The sequence below is a fragment of the Carcharhinus amblyrhynchos genome, chromosome 2 (assembly GCF_965287045.1).
Source record: "Carcharhinus amblyrhynchos chromosome 2, sCarAmb.v2.hapA, whole genome shotgun sequence".
Lineage (NCBI taxonomy): Eukaryota > Metazoa > Chordata > Chondrichthyes > Carcharhiniformes > Carcharhinidae > Carcharhinus > Carcharhinus amblyrhynchos.
This window is the reverse complement of record NC_137325.1, coordinates 26,157,048-26,182,538: the sequence shown is the minus strand read 5'-3', so window position 1 is coordinate 26,182,538 and position 25,491 is coordinate 26,157,048. Positions and strand designations below refer to the sequence as shown.

The 25,491-nt window shown below is 42.8% G+C and overlaps 1 protein-coding gene across 5 annotated transcripts in view; it reads right to left on the bottom strand.

Moving 5' to 3' along the window:
• Positions 1-25,491, bottom strand: part of elmo1 (engulfment and cell motility 1 (ced-12 homolog, C. elegans)) — a 259,536-nt gene that overhangs the window by 98,200 nt on the left and 135,845 nt on the right. For all 5 annotated transcript variants that reach the window (XM_080203660.1, XM_080203693.1, XM_080203676.1 and 2 more), the window contains 2 exons: positions 24,488-24,616; positions 17,100-17,204 (listed from right to left, as the gene is read on the bottom strand). In XM_080203660.1, coding sequence (XP_080059786.1) covers positions 17,100-17,204; positions 24,488-24,616 — 234 coding nt within the window. The remainder of the gene's footprint in view (positions 1-17,099; positions 17,205-24,487; positions 24,617-25,491) is intronic.

Below are 25,491 nucleotides of genomic sequence, written 5' to 3'. Positions count from 1 at the left end.
CCATGCTTTCACTATAGAGAAGAAATCCTACCAACACCTCAACGCCTCTAGTGGAGGCTAAGGGAATTCAGCATGTCTGCTACGACTCTCACTAACTTTTACAGATGCAACCTTTCTGGATGTATCACAGCTTGGTGTGGCTCCTGCTCTGACCAAGACTACAAGAAACTACAGTAAGTTGTGAATGTAGACCAGTCCATCATACAAACCAGTCTCCCATGCTTTGACTCAGTCTACACTCCCCGCTGACTTAGAAAAGCAGCCAGTCAAGGACCCCACGCACCTTGGATACACTCTCTTCCACCTTCTTCTATCAGGAAAAAGATACAAGAACCTGAGAACACTTACCAACCGACTCAAGAACATCTCATTCCTTGCTGCCATCAGACTTTTGAATAGACCTATTATATATTAAGCTGATCTTTCTCTACACCCTAGCTATGACTACAACACTATATTCTGCACCCTCACCTTTCCTCCTCTCCTATGTACTCTATGAACAGTATGTTGTCTGTGTGGCACGCAAGAAACAATACTTTTCACTGTTTTCCAGTACACATGACAATAAATCTATTCAAATCAAATCAAAAGCCATGACTCAGTGGTAGCACTCTTGCCTTTGAGCCAGAAGGCTGTGTGTTCAAGCCCCACTCCAGATACCTGAGTGTGTAATCTTGGCTAACACTTCACTGCAGGATTAAGGAAGTGCTGCATTGAGGACCTGAGTTGTAAAAATACAATCTTAAACAGAATCTGTCCTCCCAAGTGGACATAAAAGCACCTTTGGCACTAAGGCTGTGAAGTTCTTCCTAGTGCCTGGCCTGCATTTGCCCCTCAGTCAACATCACTAAAGCAGATTATTACATTTTGGTTGCTGCACATCCTAAACTCCACAAGTAATTATTTAGCTATAAAGCATACAGGGGCATCCAAAAGTGAGACTTGTACTTTGCAGCAGCTGTCATCATAGCAGTCCTGTATCAGCTGAGGTTATTCATGAAGGCCCATCTTCTTAACTTTGCTCCTCCCCTGAGGTGTGGTAATCCTCAGGTTAAATCACCACCAGTCAGCTCTTGCCCTCAAATGCGGGGAGCTCCCTATGGTAACCTGGGACTACAGTGACTTCACCTTTATCTTATCTGCAAGCAACAGTGATTTGCCTAAAAATAGGTCCTCTGCTCATTACGCCACATTGTTTTGTGTTTTCCTCTTCATTTGCCTGGGAATTGCCTCCCATTTCAATCTCCAGTTGTCTATCATCATCATTCCTTACCTCCCCATGGTCTGCATCCCTCTAATTTTTCTTCAATCGCTTCGTTCAGTCATTTCTCAACACCTTTGAATATGATTCAATCCAACCTTGTCACCTATTTTGACAGTATTCGCTAACGATCTTCCCTCTTCAAATATTCTTGTTTTTCTTTCCAACTGACCTGCTCCATCCTTTTCTAAAGCTGCATTTCACAACTTTCTAATCTTTGGCTGTCTGTTTTTTTTCCCCAAGGTCTAGGTTTCAGCCCCAGACAACAAGACACTCCAAACCACAGTCTTGATATTTCTTTTTTTTAAGATTGTATTCTTAAGCTGAGCAATTCTTTGTGCTTGGTGAATTTTTTTTTCCAGTTGTTATTTTGGCTCTGATCTCTTTAAGGCAATGGCCACCTTTTAACAAGAAACCTAAACTGCTGACCATTTATCCCGATCTCTACACTCCCACCATTATTGCTTCCAGTCTTCACAAATGTTGTCTTCTTTACATTAATTTTCATTCCATGAGTGTTCACCACTTCCTTCTTTCTATTCATTAGTATCTGAGGATCTTCTGCTGTGCTATACACGAAGGCCCAGTCAACTGGAAATCTCACCACCTTGACCCACTGACTTCCTGCGTCGATAGTTTTCTGTATTTCACTTTGTGCATCTTTTGTTATGGCTTCCACACAGGTGTTAAACAGCAATAGTGATAGAAGAGTGCCTTGTCTCACTCCATGAAGATTACACCAAATTTAGTTTCCATCAAATACTATCCTGATTGTAGCAATCTGCTCCATGTACAGAGCTACAATCGATTTTTTAATCTCTCCAGTCAATTCTGATCACCTCCCAATATGTTCAGCAGCCTTAGCCAGTTTCACCTGATCAAAATATTTTACAGAATCAACAAAACAAGTGTACATCTCTTGCTGGTATTCTTCTATTTAACACTCTCGTCATTGCTAGTTCCTCAACCCTTCTGAAAACCAAGTTGATCACAACCAATTGCCAGGGCATTGAACATTATCATAGAGTCATGAAATCCCTAGAAGTGTAGAAAGATGTCATTCAGCCCACGGAGCCTGCACAGACAACAATCCAACTCAGGCCTATTCCCAGAACCCCATGCATTTACCCTGCTAATCCCCCTTACACGAAGGGACATTTCAGCATGACCAATCCACCTAACCTGCACGTCTTTGGACTATGGGAGGAACACAGGAGCACCCGGAGGAAACCCATGCAAACACGGAGAAGATGTGCAAACACCACACACAGAGTTACCCGAAGTCGGAATTGAACTTGGGTCCCTGGTGTAGTGAGGCAGCAGTCCTAACCACTGTGCCATCGTGCTGCCCGTATCTCGGATGCTTGTGCAATCAATGTTATGCGGTGAAGGTCTTCATGTTTCGTGGTGTTTTATCTTCACTCCAATGGGACCACTGCATTCTTCAAAGAACCTGGTCATCCTAAGCATCTCTAAAAGGTCTCCCTCTCTTTTCTTCCCCAGCCCAATCCTGTTAATAATGGATTCATTCTTGGGAACTGGGCAGCAATTGGTATGCCTGACATTTGTTGTCAATCCCTAGAACGGGACATTGTTTGGCATATCTGACATTATTGTCAATCTCTATTTGCCCTGAGAAAGTAGTAGCACCACCAGTGGGTGACTCAATACTCAGCACTTTAGAGGGCAGTTAGGAGTCAGCTATGTTCCTACCCAGGCTGAAACCATGTAGACCATACTGGGTAAGAGCAAAGGACATCAATGGAACATTTTAGGCTTTTTTTTCACAACAAACTGATTACTGCATGGTTATTTTTACTGATGTCCATTCAGGTTTTTAAAAGAGTGCCACGCAGTCTGTTAATTTGTTGCTGAGCTTTCAAAACGAAGCTGCTTTTCTTCACCCTCATTTTTACTCCCTTCTCACTTCACTGCTTTCACCTTATTCATTTCTCATTCATTTCTGTTCACTTTTTCACTCTAGCTTTCCTTCTATTCTCACCAACTTTTACAGATGCACTATAGAAAACATCGTTTCCAGATGTATCACAGCTTGATATAGCTCCTGTTCTGATCAAGACTGCAAGAAACTATAAAGGACTGCAAATGTGGCCAGTCCGTCACACAAACCAGCCTCCCATCCATTGACCCCTGCTGCCTTAGAAAAACAACCAGCATAATCAAGGACCGCATGCACCCCAAACATATTCTCTTTCACCTTCTTTTTTTGGGAAAAAGATACAAAATTCTGAGATCACAACCCAACCAAGAATAGCTTTTTCCCTGCTGCCATCAAACTTTTGAATGGATCTATTCTTTCTCTTCACCCTTGCTATAACTGTAACACTACATTCTGCACCTTCTGCTTTCCTTCTCTCCTATGTATTTTATATGTGGTATGCTTTGTTTATGTTGCATGCAAGAAATATTTTTCCTTGTATACCAACGCATGTGACAATAATAAATCAAATCAAATCAATTCTGCTTACTTCCTCAACATTCCCCATCCCTCTAATTTCCTACAACATTCCACAATAATTCACATATTAATAATAGGGAAGAGATTAAATGCCACAGGAAGGTCATAGGCAGATTGGGATGGTGCAGGAAAGAAAGACCAGAAAGACACGTTCATTGATGGCTGCATCTTTGATATTGGCAGGACAAGCTGAGAAGGATGTTACACATATGAGATCTTTGGCTTTACGAACACTGCTAAATAAATCACTGGTTAAGATCCAGCTGGAGCAGTGTGTCCAATTCTGGGCACAAAAGCTTTCAGGAAGGATGTCAAGATGTTAAAGATGGTATGGAAGATGCTGACTGGAAGGCACCAGGGATGAGGGACTTCAGTTACATTGAGATACTTGAAAAGTTGGGGTTGTTCTCCCACAAGCAGCAAATGTGAAGGAGAAATTTGCTGAAGGTCTTCAAAATCAAACTGGACATTGATAGAGTATTTTTTTTAGTTCTTTCATGGGATGTGGGCATCTTTGGCTAAGTCAACATTTGTGACTATCACTAATTGCCTTTGAAATGGGGGGGTGACTTCACATTCTTGAACTGTAGCAGTCCACGTGATGTAGAAACCCACATAGTGCAGTTAGGGAAGCAGTTCAGGATTTTGACCCAGCAACAATGAAGGAACAATGATATAATTCTTAGTCAGGATGGTGTGTGGCTCAGAGGTGAACTTAAATGTGGTGGCATTACCAGGCATCTGTTGCACTTGTTTTTCTAAGTGATAGAGGTCACGGGTTTGGAAGGTATGACTTAGCTATGACTCTCCTTTCCTTCTCTCCTACATACTCTATGAATGATATGTTATGTCTGTATATTGCGCAAAAAGCAATACTTTTCATTGTATACTAATACATGTGACAATAATAAATCAAATCAAATCCTGCCCATCGACTCCGTCTACACCTCCCGCTGCTTCGGAAAAGCAGCTAGCATAATCAAGGACCCCACGCACACCGGTCATACTCTCTTCCTCTCTCTTCCATCAAGAAAGAGAGATCATAAACCAACTGACTCAAGAACAGCTTCTTCCCTGCTGCAATCAAACTTGTGAATGAACCTATCATATATTAAACTGATCTTTCTCTACACCCTAGCTATGACCGTAACACTACATTCTGCATCCTCTCTTTTCCATCTCCCCTATGTATTCTATAAACTATGCTTTGTCTGCATAGCACACAAGAAACAATACTTTTCACTGCATCTCAATACATGATCATAATAAATCAGATCAAATCAAATTGAATCAAATCAGGTGGTGTCAAAGGAACTTTGGTGAGTTGCTCCAGCGCATCTTGTATTGTACACACTGCTGCCACTATGCATCGGTGATGGAGGGAGTGAATGGTTATGGTGGTGGGTGGGTGCCAATCAAATGGGCGGCTTTGTCTTGCATTGTGTCAAATTTCTTCAGTGTTGCACTCTTCCAGGAAAGTGGGAAGTATTTAATCACACTCCTGACTTCTGTCTTGGGAGATGGTGGACCGGTTTTGGGGAGTCAGGAGATGAGAGATTCGCTGCAGAATTTCCAGCCTCTCACTTGCTCTTGTAGCCACAGTTTTTATATGACCTGTCCAGTTCAGTTGAGTGGCCTGGTGGAACTCAAACTGAGCTACAATGAGCAGATTATTACTAGGAACATGCTGTTTGACAGCAATGTCAACAATACCTTCCATCACTTTAATGACAGTCATGAGTGGATTGATGGGGTGGTAAGTGACCAGATTGGATTTGTCCTGCTTTTTTGCATTGGGCAAGTATTCAGATTGTTGGGTGATATCAATGTTCCTAGCTGTGTTGGAACAGCCAGTTCTGGAGCACATGTTTTCAGTAATATTACTAATATTGCACTGTCCAATGTCGTCAGCCGTTTTTTGATGTCATCTGAAGTGAATTGGATTAGCTGAAGACTGACATCTATGATGTTAGGGAACTTCAGAGGAGGCCTGGATGGATTACCCTCTTGGCAATTCTAGCTGAAGATGGTAGCAAATGCTTCAGCATTGTATTTTGCATTAATGTCCTGGCCTCCCCTGTTACTGAGAATTGCGAAGTTTGTGAAGCCTCTTCCTCTGGTTAGTTGTTTAATTCAATACCAGATGTGGCAGGACTGTGGAGCTAAAAGTTAGTTTATTTATTAATCACAAGTGGGCTTACATTCACACTGCAATGAAGTTACTGTGAAAATCCCCTAGTTGCCACATTCCAGCGCCTGTTCGGGTACAGTGAGGGAGAATTAGGCACGGCCAATGCACCTAACCAGCACATCTTTGGACTGTGGGAGGAAACTGGAGAACCCGGAAGAAACCCACGCGGACACGGGGAGAATGTGCAGACTCCACACAGACAGCGACCCAAGCCGGGAAGCGAACCCGGGTCCCTGGTGCTGTGAAGCAGCAGTGCTAACCACTGTGCCACCATATTATCTGATCAGTTGGCTGTGGAATCGCTTGGCTCTATCACATGCTGCATCCGTTGGTTGGCACACAAGTGGTCCACTTTTGAACCATCACCAGGTTGATGCCTCATTTTTAGGCATGCCTGCTGCTGCTCCTAGTGGCTCCTCCTGTGCTCTTCATCGACCAGGGCTAATGGTAGAGTGGGGGAAAATGCCGGGCCATGAGGTTACAGGTTATGATTGAGTACAGTTCTGCTGCTGTTGATTCATCTAAAATGCAATGCTTGAAAGAGTGACGGAAGCAAATTCAAGGCTTAAGTACATGGAGGGAAAACACATCAGGAATACAGACAAAGAGCACTGCAGGGAGACTAATTTTAGGGTTTGGCACAGTGGCACAGTAGTAGCACTGCTATCTCACAGCTCCAGGGACCCAGATTCAATCTCAGCCCTGGGCGACTGTCTGTGTGGAGTTTGCACATTTTGCCTGTGACTGTGTGGATTTCCTCTGGGTGCTCCAGTTTCCTCCCGCAGTTCAAAGATGTGCAGGTTAGGTGGATTAATGGGGAAAATATGTGGGGTCACAGGGATGGGCTTAGGTAAGAGATGCTCTGTTGATGAGTTGGTGCAGGCTCGAGGGGCCAAATGGTCTCCTACTGCACTGTAGGGTTTCTGTGATGATCTATGACGGATGTGTGGATATCACTGGCAAGGCTAGCATTCACTGCTTATCCCTTAATAACTTGATCACAGACAGGATGGGTTATATAGGCTTCTTCAGTGTTGCAGCAATCTATGAATCGATACACAATCTTAAAAATACATCAGATTAATGTCCTGTTCATTTTTCTTCCAAGTTGCCAGCAGCAGTGTCTAAGGAAATTTATCTTTAATTACTGGAAATGCCACAGTGCCCAGGGGGTGTTGGCAGCACGAGTGCAGGCGGAACATGGATCGGGATTGTTCTTGCTTACTGACATTACAAAGCAATTCAACAGCAATTTTCTAAATCCAGTTTGAATATCAAAAGTTTCAAAGTTTTCTCCTTGCTGTATTCTCTGTCCAGAGGCAATGACATACTGCGACCCCTGCCGCAGTTACATCTGACCAAACCCACCCGAATGTATACTGCCCTTTTCATTTTGCTAAAAGTTACATCGAGTGTCTAGGGAGCTGGAAGAATGTTACGCTAATCCAGAATAATAACTGTAGAGATCTGCTGCTTCTGGCAATAGTTTTTGCTTCCCTTTATTCCCATTTGAAATACAGGACAAAGGAGTGATTTTGGGAGCCACTGAAACAAAGTTTGAATCCAGAAAGCTAGGTTTTACTTATTTTTACATTTATTAACAGGGTGAAAAGTCCAAACTTAAGCCTCCTAAATCAATCAGACTGCAGTTTCAATAACTGTCGCTTTATATGCATTCAAGTGAAACTGCAATAAATGCCCAATACCTTCACTCAATGAAACACAATTTGTATACAATTAACACACCATTCTAGTGACTTGAATCTGCACCAATAACTCAATGTTTCTTTTATAACGAATGGGAAACTTGGGAGTTGCAATGACAAAACTGTCAGAAGAATCTACAATGAATAACATGCAATTCAAATTCTGCAAGCAGCGATAAAGCTGGAACTGTGCTTTCTTCTTATTGACTGCAGCTTGCTCCCTCTCTCACCAAAACAGACAGTGAGCCTATCTTGTCACTTGGATAATTAACGGTCCTCATGAACAATGCTACTAGCTATGTGTTCCTCCATCACTGTTAGCACAAATTAGAGAGAGACATTTTAAAGTCAGCAATTAAAAGATCAATTGTTAGCTACTATTTTTCTTTTTCTCTTCTGAAATTAAATTCGGGTAGCTCTCAATAAAATAATGAAATGTGATTAATGAACTGTCTCCATGACCAGTGGTGTGTACCGGCTAATGACCATGGAAATGATCAGTAGGGATATCCAATTTGCAAATACTTCTCACAAACGTGTGTGATGATTCACAAAATAATGTGGGTTTTTTGAATGAAAGTGGGATATGGACCTGATGCACTTATATGTATTTACTTGAACACATATAAAGTTTATTTATTAGTGTCACAAGTAGACTTACATCAACATTGCAATGAAGTTAATAAAGGCTTAACATTGCAATCAAAGTTACCACACTCTGGCACCTGTTCAGGTACATTGAAGGAGAATTTAACATGGCCAACGCACCTAACCAGCACGTCTTTTGGATTGAGGGGGGAAACCGGAGCACCCAGAGAAAACTCACACGGACAGGGGAAGAATGTGCAGACTCGGATCGCAGACAATGATCCAAGCCAGGAATTGAATTTGAGTCCCTGGCGCTGTGAGGCAACAATGCTAACCGGTATGTCACCATGCTGTCATTGAGACAGTTATTGAAATTGCAGTGTGTTGATTTAGAAGGCTTATGTTTGGTCCTTTTCACTCTGTAAATAAATGTAAAAATGAGCAAAATCTGGCTTTCTGGATTTGAACTTGGTTTGAGTGGCTCCCAAAATCACTCCTTTGTCTTGTATTTCAAATGGGGATAAAGGGAATCAAAAACTATCACCAGCAGCAGCAGATTTCTACAGCTATTGTTATGGATTAGCGTAACATTCTTCCAGCTCCCTAAACATTCGATGTAACTTTTACCAAAATGAAAAGGGCAGAATATATTCTGGTTGTTCAATCAGATGTAACTGCTGCAGGGGGATGAATGTGTGGCACTGCTGGTGATCACAGATTATTCGCGCAAGATGAAAGTCTTGACTGTGGACGGTGATCCTCGAAGAATGTGCGAAGGAGGAAACATCCTTTTCCGAAAGCACCTCTGCCCAGAGCTTTCTGGGTGCCAAAGCCCCGGCACTAAATTTTTATTACGTACAGCAATAATTGAAGAAACAGCAAAGCTAAAAAATATCTAAGGTTCCAATATGGAGAGGCAATGGCCTAGTGGTATCGTCACTAGATTATAAATCCAGAACCTCAGCTAGTGTTCTGGGGACCTGGGTTCGAATCCCACCATGGCAAGATGGTGGAATTTGAATTCAATAAAAAGTATCTGGAATTAAGAATCTACTGATGGCCATGAAATCATTGTTGATTGTTGGAAAAACCCATCTTGTTGACTAATATCTTAAGGAAATCTGCTGTCCTTACCTGGTCTGGCCTACATGTGACTCCAGAACCACAGCAATGTGGTTGACTCTCAACTGCCTCCCCAAGGGCAACTCGGGATGGGTAATAAATGCTGGCCAGCCAGCGATGCCCACGTTCCATGAATGAATAAAAAAAAGCCTCGAGTAATCTTTGACTATGAGGCCTGGCTGCTGGAATGACATGGGATCAGTTAGAATGACAGCACTTTCACCAGAGTTAATGTAGGCTTCTAGTCACCCATCAACTTATTGTAAAAACTCACTCTTAATTTCATTCTGTTATCAATTTCATTCTGGTATTCTAAGCAGGAGGATTTTATCCACTCTGTGAAACTCAACTGACTTCCTAGATAGAATAAATGCACATGAAGCAACGTGTGCTGGGAAAGGGCAAGTGGGGAGACAGAAATACAAGTCAAAAATGACCTGAAGGGGATATTAGTCAGCCAAACAGCATTGCCCTTTGAGAAGAGATTGAAGAGAACGGGTCTACATGCTCTGGCATTTGTAAGAATGAGAAGTGATCTGATGAAGTGTATAAACTTCTTGCCGAATAGATGCTGAGAGACTGTTTCTCCTGGTTGCAGCTTCCGATATTAGGGGTTGTAATCTAAGGATAAGGAATCAGCATTTGAAGACTGGGCTGTGGAGAAATTTCTTTACTCGGAAGATTGTGAATCTTTGGAATTCTCCAGGGCTCAGCGGTTGAATATGTTCAAGGCTGAAACTGATCGATTTTTGGAGATTAAGGGAATCGAAGAACATGAAAATAGGGTAGGAAGCAGAGTTGAAGTGACACTCACATTGTTACTGAATGACACAGCAGGCTTGGGAGCCACTTGAATTGAGCCAGCACCTATTTGTCACATTCTTATCCTGTGTCTCTCAAAGGGGTTTTTACTATTGACTTGTTTTGTTCATCGCTAGGTAGTGGAAAGCAGAACAAAAGAAACCAATTTATTCTGGCCTTCACTATTCACGTGTAAGTTTTACATCTATTTAATGAGTGCGTGTGTTGCATCACGAATGCTCCTGTTAAGTGAATTTATAAAAGGGTCGTTGAAAAGGGTTTTCTTCAGGTTTAAATTGGCAAACAAAGGCTAACTTTTCAAGTGCGTGCTGATGGTGGAGAAACTCATCCAATGACAAAACGCGGTGGAAAATTACCCTTGGGCAGTCTGAAGGAAAGCTAATGTGATGAAAAGGAGCTGCAGTCATCAAAGGACCTCATCCAATCCTATCCTTTCCATCCACAGATTTAGAGATTTTTACAGATACAAATTCTGAATATTTAATTGCCTTCAAATGATATGCTTTCCTTTAAATCACAACATAATAAAGGATGATTGGCATTATGAAACCGTGGGATTCCTCGCATCGGTCTCTGAGCAAAGCATTTAAATTGTAATTTAGTTTCTCTCGCTTTATTCATTTTGGCATCTTCAGATGATTTTTACAAAAAACAACTACAAATACAGAACACAATGAAGACCAACACGGAAACAATGCTCATAGCGACCTGATTTCATGCTCCAAATTTCATGAGCTTGTGCACTCAGCACAATAATACTCAGCCGTTCGTTTTGTTTTGAAGCTCATCTTTCATGCATGATGATTAAAAAGATAGCAGCAAACCAATCCAAAACTGAGCCTGAGCAGTATGATGCCATCTCCAAGTAGACAGACCCTTCTTTAGTACTTTAAGGGGCTGTCTGTCACCTAGTTCATATGTGCAACATCAAACTGCGATAATACTGAGCCCACACAGATTTGAAATTGCCAAAGCAAGTCACCCATTACACATGCACGCATACACAGACATGGGCAGCACAGTGGTTAGCACTGCTGCCTCGCAGTGCCAAGGAACTGGGTTCAAATCCCCCAGCTTGAGTCACTGTCTGTGTGGAGTTTGCACGTTCTCTGTGTCTACATGGGTTTCCTCTGGCTGCTCCAGTTTCATCCCACACACCAAAGATGTGCTGGTTAGGTGCACTGACCCGAACAGGCGTTGGAATGTGGCAACTAGGGAAATTTTACAGTAACTTCACTGCAGTGTTAACGTAAGTCTTACTAGCAACTAATAAATAAACTTTAACGCAAAACTGTGAGCCCTGACAACTTGGCTTGAAGGAGCTCCTCTATCTCTGCAGACCTCAAACCAATAGTCTCTACATATGGACTACAGGTTTCCACATAATAATGGAATCCTACAATGCTGAAAGAGGCCATTTGGCCCATCGAGTTTGCACCGACCACAATCCCACCCAAGCCCTATCCCCCTAACACAATGTATTTACCCTAGCTAGTCCCCCCTGATACTAAGGGGTAATTTAGCATGGCCAATCCACACATCTTTGGACTGTGGGAGGAAACCAGAGCACCCAGAGAAAACATGCAAACTCCACACAGACAGTGACCCAAGCCAGGAATTGAACCCGGTTCCCTGGCGTTGTGAGACAGCAGTGCTAACTACTGTGCCAGCGTGCCTTCCTTCGTGTAGCTGTTGACTATCACTCATTCTCCATTGTCCTGCCACCTATCACGACAAGTCCCTCACCCACTCAGTAGTCAATTTCTAACTGCTAACCTTTTCTTTTACATAAAAAAGGCATGTGCAATAATGTAATAAATAGATCGCTCATTAAGGCTGGTACATGGCCCTAACAATTACCGATGTTATCAGGACACTAATGGATTCCAAACTATGTTTAATGTTTGTAGTACCAATGAGTCACATTTTGAGAACAGCTTATAAATTATTAACAGAGGGAAGCTGAGAAATAAACTGTTACAGATCTGTAAAATTGTGAAGGGGTTTGATACAGCATAAATTAGGTATTTTTTATGGGACATGCATTGCGCAAAAATAGCGGTCATTAGATATGGTATTGATATAAATTCAACAAGGAGTACAGAAGAAAGGTTGCTACCGAGAGAGCAGTCAGAACTCTGATTTGATTTATTATTATCACATGTATTAACATTGAGTGAAAAGTATTGTTTTCTTGCGTGCTATACAGACAAAACATATCGTTCATGGAGAAGGAAATGAGAGAGTGCAGAATGTAGTCCTACAGTCATAGTTAGGGTGTTGAGAAAGATCAATTTAATGCAATTCTGACAGCAGCAGAGAAGAAGCAGTTCTTGAGTCGGCTGGTATGTGATCTCAGACTTTTGTATCTTTTTCCCGAAGAAAGAAGGCGGAACAGCGAATGTCCAGGGTGTGTGGGGTCCTTAATTATACTGGTTGCTTTACCGAAGCAGCGGGAAGTGTAGACAGAGTCAATGGATAGGAAGCTGGTTTGTGCGATGGATTGGGCTACATTCATGACCTTTTGTAGTTCCATGCGGTCTTGGGCAGAGCAGGAGCCATATCAAGCTGTGATACAACCAGAAAGGTTGTTTTCTATAGTGCATCTGTAAATGTTGGAGAGAGTCATAGCTGACATGCCAAATTTCCTTAGTCTTCTGAGAAAGTAGAGGCGTTGATGGGTTTTCTTAACTATAGTGTTGGCATGGGGGCACCAGGACAGGTTGTTGGTAATCTGGACACCTAGAAACTTGAAGCTCTCAACCCTTTCTACTTTATCCCCGTTGGTGTAGACAGGGGCATGTTCTCCTTTATGCTTCCTGAAGTCGATGACAATCTTCTTTGTTTTGTTGATATTGAGGGAGAGATTATTGTTGCTGCACCAGCTCACCAGATTCTCTATCTCATTCCTGTGTTCTGTCTTGTCATTGTTTGAGATCTGACCCACTACGATGGTGTCGTCAGCAAACTTGAAAATTGAATTGGAGGGGAATTTGGTCGCACAGTCATAGGTGCATAAGGAGTATAATAGGGGGCTCTGAACACAGCCTTATGTGGCAGCAATGTTGAGGACGATCGTGGAGGAAGTAATGTTGCCTATCCTCACTGACTGTGGCCTGTGAGTTAGGAAGTTTGGGATCCTGTCACGGAGGGAGGTGCTGAGGCCCACGCCGTGGAGTTTGGAGATGAGTTTCGTGGGAATAATGGTATTGATGGTTGAGCTGTAGTCAATAAATAGGAGTCTGACATAGGTGTCCTTGTTATCTAGGTGTTCCAGGGTTGAGTGCAGGGCCAGGGAAATGGCGTCTGCTATGGACCTGTTGTGGCAGTAGGCAAACTGTAGTGGATCCAGGTAGTCCGGGAGGCTGGAACTGATTCCTGCTGTGACTAACCTTTCGAAGTACTTCATGATGATGGATGTCAGAGCCACCGGCCGATAGTCATTAAGGCACGATGCTAGGTTTTTCACGGATACCGGAATCATGGTTGTCTTCTTGAAGCAGATAGGGACCAAAGATTGTTGTAAAGAAAGGTTGAAGATGTCTGCAAATACCCTGCCGGCTGATCCATGTAGGATCAGAGGTACCCCATTCGGGCCAGTCATTTTCCGTGGGTTGACCTTCAAAAAAAAGCTGCTCTGACATCTGCTATGGCAACTCCAGATACAGATTTATCCAGTGTGGAGGGCATGCTGTTGCTGACCTCTTGCTCAAAACGGGCATAGAATACATTGAGTTCATCAGGGAGGGGTGAGCTGGAGCCGGTGATTTTATGTCTGTTATGTCTTGCAGATCTTGCCGCAGTCTGCGAGGGTCAGTGTGGCTAGCCTGGGACTTAACTTGGTCCAGTACTGTCTTTTGGATGGATCTGTTTCGATCGTATTTGGCTTTCTTGTGTCGCCTGACTTGAACACCTCAGACCTGCACTACAGCAAGCAGTGGATGTCCCTGTTCATCCATGGTTTCCGATTGGGGAACACACAGATTTGCTTTTTTGGCGTACAATCTTCTACACACTTACTAATGAAGTCAGTTACTGTAATGGTGTACTCATTCAGCTGTTTGCAGAGTTTTTAAATACTGATTCAGTCCACCGACTCCAAGCAGTCCCTTGGGAGATCATCCGATTCCTCAGACCAAAACTGCATGACTTTCTTTAATAGATTCTCCCATTTCAGTTTTTGCTTTTAAGCCGGGAACGTGAAGGTCATTACCATATGAAATGGTGAGATGATTAGCATAGCATTAAGGGTCAACTAGGTCAGTACCCAAGGGGGAAGTTATCGAATCCCTACCTGCAGAAGGAGACCATTCAGCCCACTGAGCCTGCAGCAACAGTAATTCAACCAGGCCCTATCCCCTTAGTCTTACATATTTACTCTGCTAATCCCCTGATACTATGGGCAATTCATCATGGCCAATCAACCTAACCTGTACATCTTTTGGAGTGTGGGAGGAAACCAGAGCATCCAAAAGAAAACCCACGCAAATGCGGGGAGAATGTGCAAAGTTCAGACAAACAATAACCCAACGCCAGAATTGAACCTGGGCCCCTGGTGCTGTGAGGCAGCAGTGCTAACCACTGTGCCACCCTAAAGGGATAGAAGGTTGTGCAAATAGGGTCAGACAAAGTAGAGTGAAAGGAATATAATCATCAGCACTGAGCAGATGCATCAAATGGCCTGTTTCTGTGCAGTATGTAATTTGATTTAACTACGTTGAAGACAATGATCTGAAGTAGCTCTGGTATGGCAGTGAGACAATACCAATTCTGATATGCAAACAAATTATGCAAATACATTGCATCTGAACTGCAGAGATCCAGCCAGTATTTATCAAATTATGCACAGGAACCCTTCGAGCTTGCTCCATCATTCAATTAGGTCATGGCTGATTTGCACTTCACCTTTAATTACCCTCAACACCATAACCTAACAAACAAAACCCATCCACCTCAAAAAATACCGATTCTCCTGGGATTCACAGCCTTTTAGAGGGGAGAATTTGAGATTACCACTGCCCATTTGTGTGGAAAAAGCATTTTCCTGCTTCTGCTTGTGAATGGCATGGTTCTAATTTTAACATTCTGCCCTCTCAATGCTGATTACCACATCGGAGTAAATAATTTCTCTGCATCCACCTGATCTAGTCCTTCTTTTATTCTGAACACCTCAATTTAGAATTCACTTAGCAAGGGAATACACGTCAGGCTTGTGCAAGACATTGTAATTTAACTTTGCAATCTCCAGTGTTGTCGATTTGAGTACAATCGACACTCTGGCACTAAGAGTACTCAATCTTCCAAGCTTTACTACTTGTGCTTGAGGAGAACACATATACAATGGAACACACAGCTAGGTGTTTTGTCGATTCGTACAGACGTATTGCAGTTAGAGTTCATTATAGCAAATGAGAAACGATCAACTTCCTAACCCTTAATTTACATACATAGTCCACCAATCACAGCTTTTTGTCAGCTATTTACCATTTATATAGATGATCTGGAGGAGGGAACCGAGTGTAGGGTGTCGAAATTTGCTGATGACACCAAGATTGGGGGAAAGGCAAATTGTGCAGAGGGTGTGGAGAGTCTGCAGAAGGATCTAGATAGGCTGGGTGAATGGGCCAGGAAATGGCAAATGGAATTTAATGTTGGCAAGTGTGAGGTGGTCCACTTTGGTAGGAAGAATGGTAGGAAGGACTATTACTTACGTGGCGAAAAACTGCAGCAGGCGACGGTGCAGAGGGACCTCGGGGTCCTTGTGCATGAGTCGCAAAAACCCAGCCTGCAGGTGCAGCAGGTGGTCAGGAAGGCGAATGGGATGCTGGCCTTCATAGCGAGGGGGATTGAATATAAAAGTAGGGAGGTCTTGCTGCAGCTGTATAGGGCATTGGTGAGGCCGCAGCTGGAGTACTGTGTGCAGTTTTGGGCGCCGCACCTGCGCAAGGATATTTTGGCCTTGGAGGGAGTGCAGAGGAGGTTTACTAGGCTGATACCGGAGTTGAGGGGGTTGAGCTATGAGGAGAGGCTGAATAAACTAGGCTTGTACTCGTTGGAGTTTAGAAGAATGAGGGGAGATCTCATTGAGACGTATAAGATGATGAATGGGATGGATAGGATAGAGGTGGAAAGACTCTTCCCGCTCAAAAAAGACAGTAGGACTAGGGGGCACAGCCTCAAGATAAAGGGGGGGCAGTTCAGAACGGAGTTGAGGAGGAACTTCTTCACTCAAAGGGTGGTGAATCTCTGGAATTCTCTGCCCGTTGAAGTGGTGGAGGCTGCCTCGCTAAATATTTTTAAGAAGCGGGTTGATGGGTTTTTGATAAGAGAGGGGATTAAGGGTTATGGGGAGAGGGCGGGAAAGTGGAACTGAGCCACGACAGATCAGCCATGATCTTATTGAATGGCGGGGCAGGCTCGAAGGGCCAGATGGCCTACTCCTGCTCCTATTTCTTATGTTCTTATGTTCTTATGTTCTTATCCAATAGAAAACTGTCCCCTTCGAATCCATCGTTAGCATAATATGTCACCATATCTTGTTTTTGATATGAATTCTTGTATTTATCTTTGATTCCTATGGCCATGGCAGGGAACATAACGTTTAAGAAACTGAGACAAGGTGAGATTAGTCACTTCTCTGAATAAGCAACCACTAACCTCATGAAGGCCTTGTCGGCACATATGCGCTTTCCAGTCTTACTTTCAGAACTGTCTGCCATAGTTGCTGTAACTTAATTTCCTCATTAGTGTTATTCAGGTGAATCTACATTGCATTCCCTCCCAGACCAATATATTGTCCACCTGGTGCCCAAGGCTAAAGACATCCTCGAGATAGGCTTATTCTATCCCAGATCCATGTACATGGCATCACTCAGCAGTGTAAAGATCCAGGATGTCTGCCCAAAAATAACATTAAATGACAGGCCTTACCCTGATGTAGGCATCCTGGTGGTGCTGGGCAAAGTACAGCATGTTGTCAAGGGCCAACATTCCCGGTGGAGTCTCAGTAAAATCCATGGCTGGATTCACATGATTCTAGATTGGGGGAAGAAAGGAAAAGTTTACAAACAGAACTCCAGCTCACAAACAAGCAGCTTCCACCACCTTTTCAGATTAGTGCACTTCAGTTCATCAATAGTACAATGTGTAAAATATTTGAGTCTTATCCACCAGCAATCGTACCAAAAACTGAGCAAGTAAAATAAACTTCTCATCACACAGATCAGGTGGATCACATTCATAAGTAAAGCACGGAATCAGACATCATAGGAGAAGGCCATTTGTTCCATCATTCCTGTGCTGGCTCTTTTTTTAGAGCCCTTCAAGTATTTATCCACTTCCCTTTTGGTTTTGTTTATTTATTAGTGTCACAAGTAGGCTTACATTAACACTGCAATGAAGTTACTGTGAAAATCCCCTAGTCACCATGCTCTGGCACCTGTTCGGGTACACTGAGGGAGAATTTAGCATGGTCAATGTATCTAACCAGCATGTCTTGACTGTGGGATGAAACCGGAGCACCCGGAGGAAACCCACACAGACATGGGGAGAACATGCAAACTCTGCACAGACAGTGACCCATGCCAGGAATTGAAGCCAGGTCCCTAGCACTGTGAGGCAGCAGTCCTAACCACCGTGCCACTCAACTTTTGAAAGTTGATATTGAATCTGCTTCCGCAACTTTTTCAGACAGTGACCTTCCGTTCATCAACGGCACGTGTAAACATTTTCTCTTCATTTCCCCTTTTCAAACCTTTCTCTTAAAAAAAATATTTTAGAAGAATACCTTTGTCCAATGCTTATCCACAGAAACAAAGTGTTCTAAGTTTATAAATACAAGAAGTTGGGAGGCTAGTATTTCCACTGCCCACCAAATCCTTATCAGTGAACAATAGATCTAAGAACAGATTGCCTGCTTATGTTGTAGTGATTAACTGTGGGCTGTAGTATTTTTGGAACACTTGTCTACGTAGCCATAAGTATAGCAAACAAACCACATTTGTACATCTCTGCAAGACTCACAGCGCCAGAGACCCGGGTTCAATTCCCGGCTGGGGTCACTTTGCGGAGTCTGTGAAGAATTTGCACGTTTCCCCCGTGTCCGTGTGGGTTTCCTCCGGTTTCCTCCCACAATCTGAAAGACGTGCTGGTTAGGTGAATTGGCCGTGCTAAATTCTCGCTCAGTGTACCCGAACAGGCGCCGGAGTGTGACGACTAGGGAATTTTCACAGTAACTTCATTGCAGTGTTAAAGTAAGCCTACTTGTGACAATAATAAATAAACTTTAAAACTTTAAGTCTCAACTCAGAATCACAGCTATATTCAAACGTTGTTGGTAATTCTCAAGGGCTATTGGAAAAGGCAGTAGAGCAAAAGAGAAATTCATAAAATAAATAAAATAATCGGAGTTCTACATTTAAGGAAGGGTAATGCAAAATATCATAAGGGGGCGACAGAAAAGTGACATGTGGGTTATCATTTGCTGTAACAAGGCAGCCTATGATGATTAAGGTGTTTTAATATACCCCGTGGCAGATCACAGTAAGCGGGAGCTGTTAAGTTTCCAACAAGTGTAACAGGGCAGCCAGGACCTGAGTGAACAGAACAAGCAACGTTATCTCCATAACCAACAGACATAAGGATTCTGAAAATAGCACTGCAAGCAGTGAGAAGGAAATGTAAATTAGGCTGGATGAATTCAGGTACAGAAACAGAAGTAATAGCGGGAAAAGAAGATTGGATCAAGAGGAAAAGGGACAGCAAGGAAAAATAAACTTTAAAATAAATTAAAGCTGACCTTTTAAAACTGCCAACTAAATCATGATAGAACTTTTGTAAGAGTTAATTTTCAGAACTGGAGAGGTTGATTAGTCGCAATGAAAATGTACCACATTGTGGAAACGGGTACTTGGACAAAAAGGCCAAAATGCAACATTGTGGCACGTTTACTGTGAAGAAACAGCAATTTCAGAACATTCGGTACATGTCATAGGTGAGGCAGACAGCATGATACCATTATCGTGAAGCTAATTAACTCCGACAATAACCTTTGAATATCCACTTCATGTATATGCCCCTTGCCTAAAGGTGCTGTGCCATTTCTGCATAACTAACGGTGAACGTCATTTACCTTCCTGTTACTTTGCGTAGCGCAAGAAAAAACACTTTTCACTCTGTACTAATACAGGTGACAATAATTAATCAAATCAGTAAATTCTAACTTACTGAGAATCTTCAACCTATAAAAATGACTGAAATTTGAAATATTTAAAAACCACGACAAAAAGCATGTGCTTTGTGTTTAGAATCATAGAAACCCTACAGTGCAGAAAGAGGCCACCCAGCCCATCTAGTCTGCACCGACCACAAATCCCACCTGGGTACTACCCCCATGTCCCCACATAGTTACCCGCTAATCCCTCTAAACTACACACCTCAAGACACCAAGGGGCAATTTTAGAACGGCCAATCAACCTAACCTGCAAATCTTTGGACTGTGGGAGGAAACCGGAGCACCCGGAGGAAACCCACGCAGACACGGGGAGAACGTGCAAACTCCACATCGATTGCAAATTTAGTACAAATAGAAGTGACAAAAGAGTAATTTCTTTAGCCAGCGGGTGATGAATCTATGGAATTCATTGCTACAGATGACTGTGGAGGCCAGGTCAGAGTATATTTTAAGAGAGAGATAGATAAGTTCTTGATTGGTAAGGGGATCAAAGGTTACAGTGAAAAGGTGGGAGATTGGGGTTGAGAAATTTATCAGCCATGATTGAATGGTGCAGAAGACTCAGTGGGCCGAATGGTCTAATTCTGGTTCTATATCTTATGACCTAAATGTGAATTTAATCAATAGCTCTGCAACCATTTCTAAAAACTGGAAACTATTCCTATATTATTTATCTTAAGGCATTCCCTTCCAGCATTATGAGATTTGAGCTAAATTTCAAAAAAATGTCACGATGCAATTCTCAAAACTCTTCTTATTAAAACAATGAAATGTCAACAGCTAAAATTTGAAATGTCAAATGTGCACTTCAATTCCTTGTTCATTTCCCTGGAAAAGGTCAAGCATGTCCTATCAAATATTATCTCCAATTGGTTTTACACAACTGCATACAGAGATCAAAGTTTCTGGTTAAACATTTCATAGATCGAGTTTCAGAATTTAAAGCGATCTAAGGAAGACATGCATTAAAGATCCACGGGGAAAATTTTACATGGCCGTTTAACTGAGAGAAGCTCTGGGTCATCCCGATAGGTGGTCAGACAGCACAGCAGTAGCCATGGAAACCAGGCCAGTGACAATGGATTAAGCCGAGACACTGATGTATGCAGATGGTAGTGAAGGCTCCCTACTAGCAGGGAGTGACCATGCTGGACAAGAGGAAATCATTGCAGGAAATGTGCTCACTACGAAGCAACAGTTAGGACCAGAACTGACAACAGTCCGGTGGAAGTGGAGTGCACAGGGAAGCCAATGGGGAGAATGAAATGGCTTATTAGATTGAAAATTGAAAAGATCAAGAGCTGTCAGGGGGCTTGGGGCTGGATGGAGATAATATATCCCATGCAGAGTCACATCAATTGAGGAGTGGCAGAGGTCAGAGAAGTCAGACACAGGAGGGAAATACTACTAACTCAGTGCAAATCTCGACTAAGAAGGTAAAGAAAACTTGATGAACAGCTTCAGTGATTGACACGGTGGCACAATGTTTGGCACAGTGGCCTCATAGCGCCAGAGACCCAGATTCAATTCAGAGTGGAGTTTGTACAACCTCCCTATGTTTGCGAGGGTTTCCTCCGGACATTTTGGTTTCCTCCCACACTCCAAAGATGTGCAAGTTAGGTGGATTGGCCATGCTAAATTGCCCCTTAGTGTCAGGGGGATTAGACGGGTAAGTACATGGGGTTATGGGGATACGGCCTGGGTGGGATTGTCACAGGCCAGATGGGCTGAATGGCCTCCTTCAGCACTGTAGGCTTCTATGATCGCTTCTTCTATTATCTCTTCTTCTATTCAGCTGAATGGTGAATGCCAGTCCATCACCAACAGCAAAATTTGGATCCAACAATGCTATGTTCAGATTCAAGCAACGGTTTTTGTCCCTTCTCTAATTTTTCTCTTGCCATGCTTGTCATTTTTATCCAGAGATCACTTCATCCTCCACACGAATGCAGCATGGTGACTTTGATTTGATTTATTATTGTCACATGTACTAACATATAAACATTGTTTCTTGCGTGCTATGATGACAAAGCATACGTTCATAGAGAAGAAAATGAATATGGAATGTAGTGTTAGTCATAGCTAGACCTTGTTGAAAATCAATGTAAGGAGGAGATTGATCATAGAAATCGTACAGTGCAGAAGGATGCCATTCCGTCCATCAAATCTGCACTGACCACAATCCCACCCAGGTCCTACCCCCATATCCCTACATATTCACCCACTAGTCCCTCTAACCTATGCATCTCACACCTCTAAGGGGCAATTTTTAGCATGGCCAATCAACCTAACCTGCACATCTTTGGACTGTGGGAGGAATCCGGAGCACCTGGAGGAAACCCGTGCAGACATGAGGAGAATGTGCACACTCCACACAGATAATGACCCAAGGCCCCTGGAGCTGTGAAGCAGCAGTGCCAACCACTTGCTACCGTGCTGCCAAAATTGCTTTGCATTGCTATGCTCTTTGGTGTTAGAACACTCAGAATGGTCCCACCACTGGTCTTAATCATCTTGTCCTGCCATACAAATGCTTAGGTTCACACATAATGAATTGGCCACTAGATTGAGACCCAATAGTGGTCCCTACAGCTATGAAACAACACCCTAACAAGAGTCCTCCAATTAAGGAGAGAAAGGTGAGTGGGAGTAAAAATTAAACAATTAAAATGTCCCCATTTCTACCACTAGATTTTATGGGCATTATAATTTATTTTTATTCATGTGTGGGACGTGGGCGTCGCTGGCTGGCCAGCATTTATTGCCCATCCCTTGTTGCCCAAAGGCACTTGAGCACATTGCTGTGGCGCTGGAGTCACATGTAGGCCAGACCAGGTAACGACAGCAGATTTCCTTCCCTAAAGGGCATTAGTGAATCAGGTGGATTTTCCCAACAATCGACAATGGTTTCACAGTCATTAGTAGAATCTTAATTCCACATTTTTTTTATACTGAATTTAAGTTCCAGCATTTGCCTAGGTCTTCAGAACCTTAGCTGAGTTGCTGGATTAATAATCTAGCGGTAATACCACGAGGCCATCGCCTCCCCATGTAAATTTAAAATGACAATTTTATAGATTCCTTTTGTTAATCTCATATTTGAACAGGTGGAGTTAAAATTCAGAACTGAACGAAGTAACAAAAGCGACTAAGAAATGTAGGTCATCCACCAAACAAGCTTTGCGTGAAAAGAAACAGACAGCTACACTCAGCACGACACTGACAAACTGTTAGTTTCTCCTTACAAGTGAGTCGCTGAAAGATGTGCCCTTCGGCAATAGCCATCATGCCGATTCTGGATACCCATCAGTTTGTGCCTCGTACAAAATTAATCTTCTCAGAACCCTAACTAAGTCACAAAAGCAGCTGGACATTAATGCATTACCAGTGGGGAGCCCTCGGTCTGCAGTCAAAATCAAAGTGTGCATGTGGAAAACTAAAGGGGCTGCACAATAGTGAAATTAAACTGATACGAACCATCAAAAAATATGCAAAATAGTTCAAATAATTAATGTGGCGAATGCTGAGACATAATATAGAAAAATTAAACAACCAGCATAGAAATTAAATATAAAAGCTACATGAAAGCTATCTCATAGTAATAAACAAAGCCAGGTCTAATTTATTCTTGGAAATGGATCTGAGTTATGTGGCATTCTTAGCTTTGGTGATAATTGCCAAGAATCCAAGAGCCCATGAGTCCAGATGGTTGGACTCTGATTACTCTAGGGACATTTTATTTTAAACTTCCAATTTAATTTGCATTATTTACTCTCGCCATGTCGCTGACCAGCAATCTTATCCAGCCAAACCTGGGCTGCCAGCATCACAGATAGGATGAATCAAGTTGGTACAACCTTCGTACAGAGACAAAATATTGTGGGTGCTGGAAAGTTGCAACAGAATCAGAAAACGCTGGAAATACTCAGTAGGGGAGGCAGCATCTACGCAGAGAGAGACAGAGTCAATGTTTCAGGTTGACGACCGTTTGCCAGAACTTGGGGGCGGGGGCGGGGTTTGAAGAAAAGCTAGAGATGCTTTAAGGTCTGTGGCACAGCAAACGTTAACAATAATGGAAATTAAATTGAAAGTTTAAAATGAAATTGCTAGAATATTGAAAATATTCCAACCTGCACATCCAATATTACTTGCTTAAAACCTCTTACATCTTTAACCTTCTCCAGGTCAGGCAAAAGACCAATGTTAGTCCTGTTCCTCTCTTCAGATACTGTACCACTTGCTGAGTATTCCCAGCACATTCTGTTTTAATCCTGCTATAAACTTTCCTGGTTTGTATAAGAGGGATACTGGTGACACAGTGGTTACTATTGCAGTCTCAACACGCCAGGGACCAAGGTTCAATTCTGGCTTCGGGTCACTGTCTGTGTAGAGTTTGCATGCTCTCCCCATGTCTGTGTGGGTTTCCTCCGGGTGCTCCGGTTTCCTCCCACGGTCCTTGGATGTGCAATATCGGTTGTTTGGCCATGCTAAATTGCTCCTGAGTGTCAGGGGGATTAGCAAGTGAGGTTACGGGGATAGGGCGAGGGTAAGATTGTTGTCAATGCAGGCTTGATGGGCTGAATGACCTCTTTCCACACTGCAGGGATTCTATGCTATACTATAAATATGGCCTATTTATATATATAAAACAGCCAAGTCAACCTGAAGAATTAAAACATTTTGTTGGGCTGAGAAACCAGCTTTCAAAGCCAATTTTCAGCCAAGCAGATGCCTTCCCCATCACACCCCATCCCGTAATGGATACTGGGATAAAAAAGCAACTGGAAATAAATATAGATCATATATCTGATATTTTGCAAAAAAGGGGCTATCTAGTTGCAGGATTAACATACAAGGGTGGGGGGGGGTAGGGGAGAAATATAATGGGTTTGCTGATCAATTCCCCTTTAAGCACTGGGAACTTGCCCAATTTGTAGAATCCGGATTCTAATTTCAGAAAGAAGAGAACTCTGAACAGAGAAGTTCAAAACGGAGGACAAACGGCTCTCAAAATATCCTGGTCTTTTAAAGCAACCCGATGATCTCTACCTTTTGGAGTGTTTTCTCAATGGAGGAGCATACTCACAATGAAGCCCAGCTTTTTATAATCTCTTGTGTACATGGACTTCCGCTTCTCAATACTGCCGCTGTTAGTAGGTTCCAAGTCAGCGTCAAATGCAATCCTGCGCAGCTCAAATATGATATCCCTTTGGGACTGTAATAGGAAGCAAGAAGCAGACCATCAGTTAAATACAATTGAACAAATTTCACGGCTCAAGATTACCTGCACAATTAGTCACAAAGTATATCCCTGCACCATGAGTCCAGCAGCTTCACCATGACCTTTGGTACTCTTCTCAGAGCACCCAAAATTAGCTGTCATTATGTTACAGAAAGTCAGTGAGGTGAAAAAAATAACAAAAGCTGTTTTGCATCAACCGTGCATCAACATTGCCAAGCTCAGGTACCAATCTGACACACTTAAATATAAATTTCAGTTAGCCTCATATGGTCATCAAGCTAGGTGGTTTCAGTGTCAAACGCCCGATAATTCTACTTTTGGGGTGTGACGAACTTAAATCTGATTCATGAGTCTTGTGCAGTACAGGCCAGCTGCAGGGTGCTTGGTGTTGAAATACGCCAAACTAGTGCTACAGGACCACGCTGGACTGAGGTTACCAACATTCATTTTCAAAGAATCGCTGCAGTGCGGAAGGAGACCATTCAGCCCAACAAGCTTGCACCGACACCAACTGCACTCTGGCCTTATCCCCAGAATCCCACCTTGCTAATTCCCCTTGTTGGGGTCCTTTCAGCAAGAGAAGGGGACCGCTAGCCCATCAATCTACAATGGGATCAAACCCAGACTTCAGAAACATTCCAACTTATCGCACCAATTTACCACTGCACCCTATATAAACGTTGCCAGTTGAGATGAACAATGCTAGCCTCATACAGTTCCAGCAAACCCACTCTAATACGCCATTGTAGTTTTAGGTTATTTCAAATAATAATCAACAGAAGGAAACTATGAAAGTAGCTGCTATTTAGCATACATCACTCACACAAACCATTCTCATAGTCCTCAAT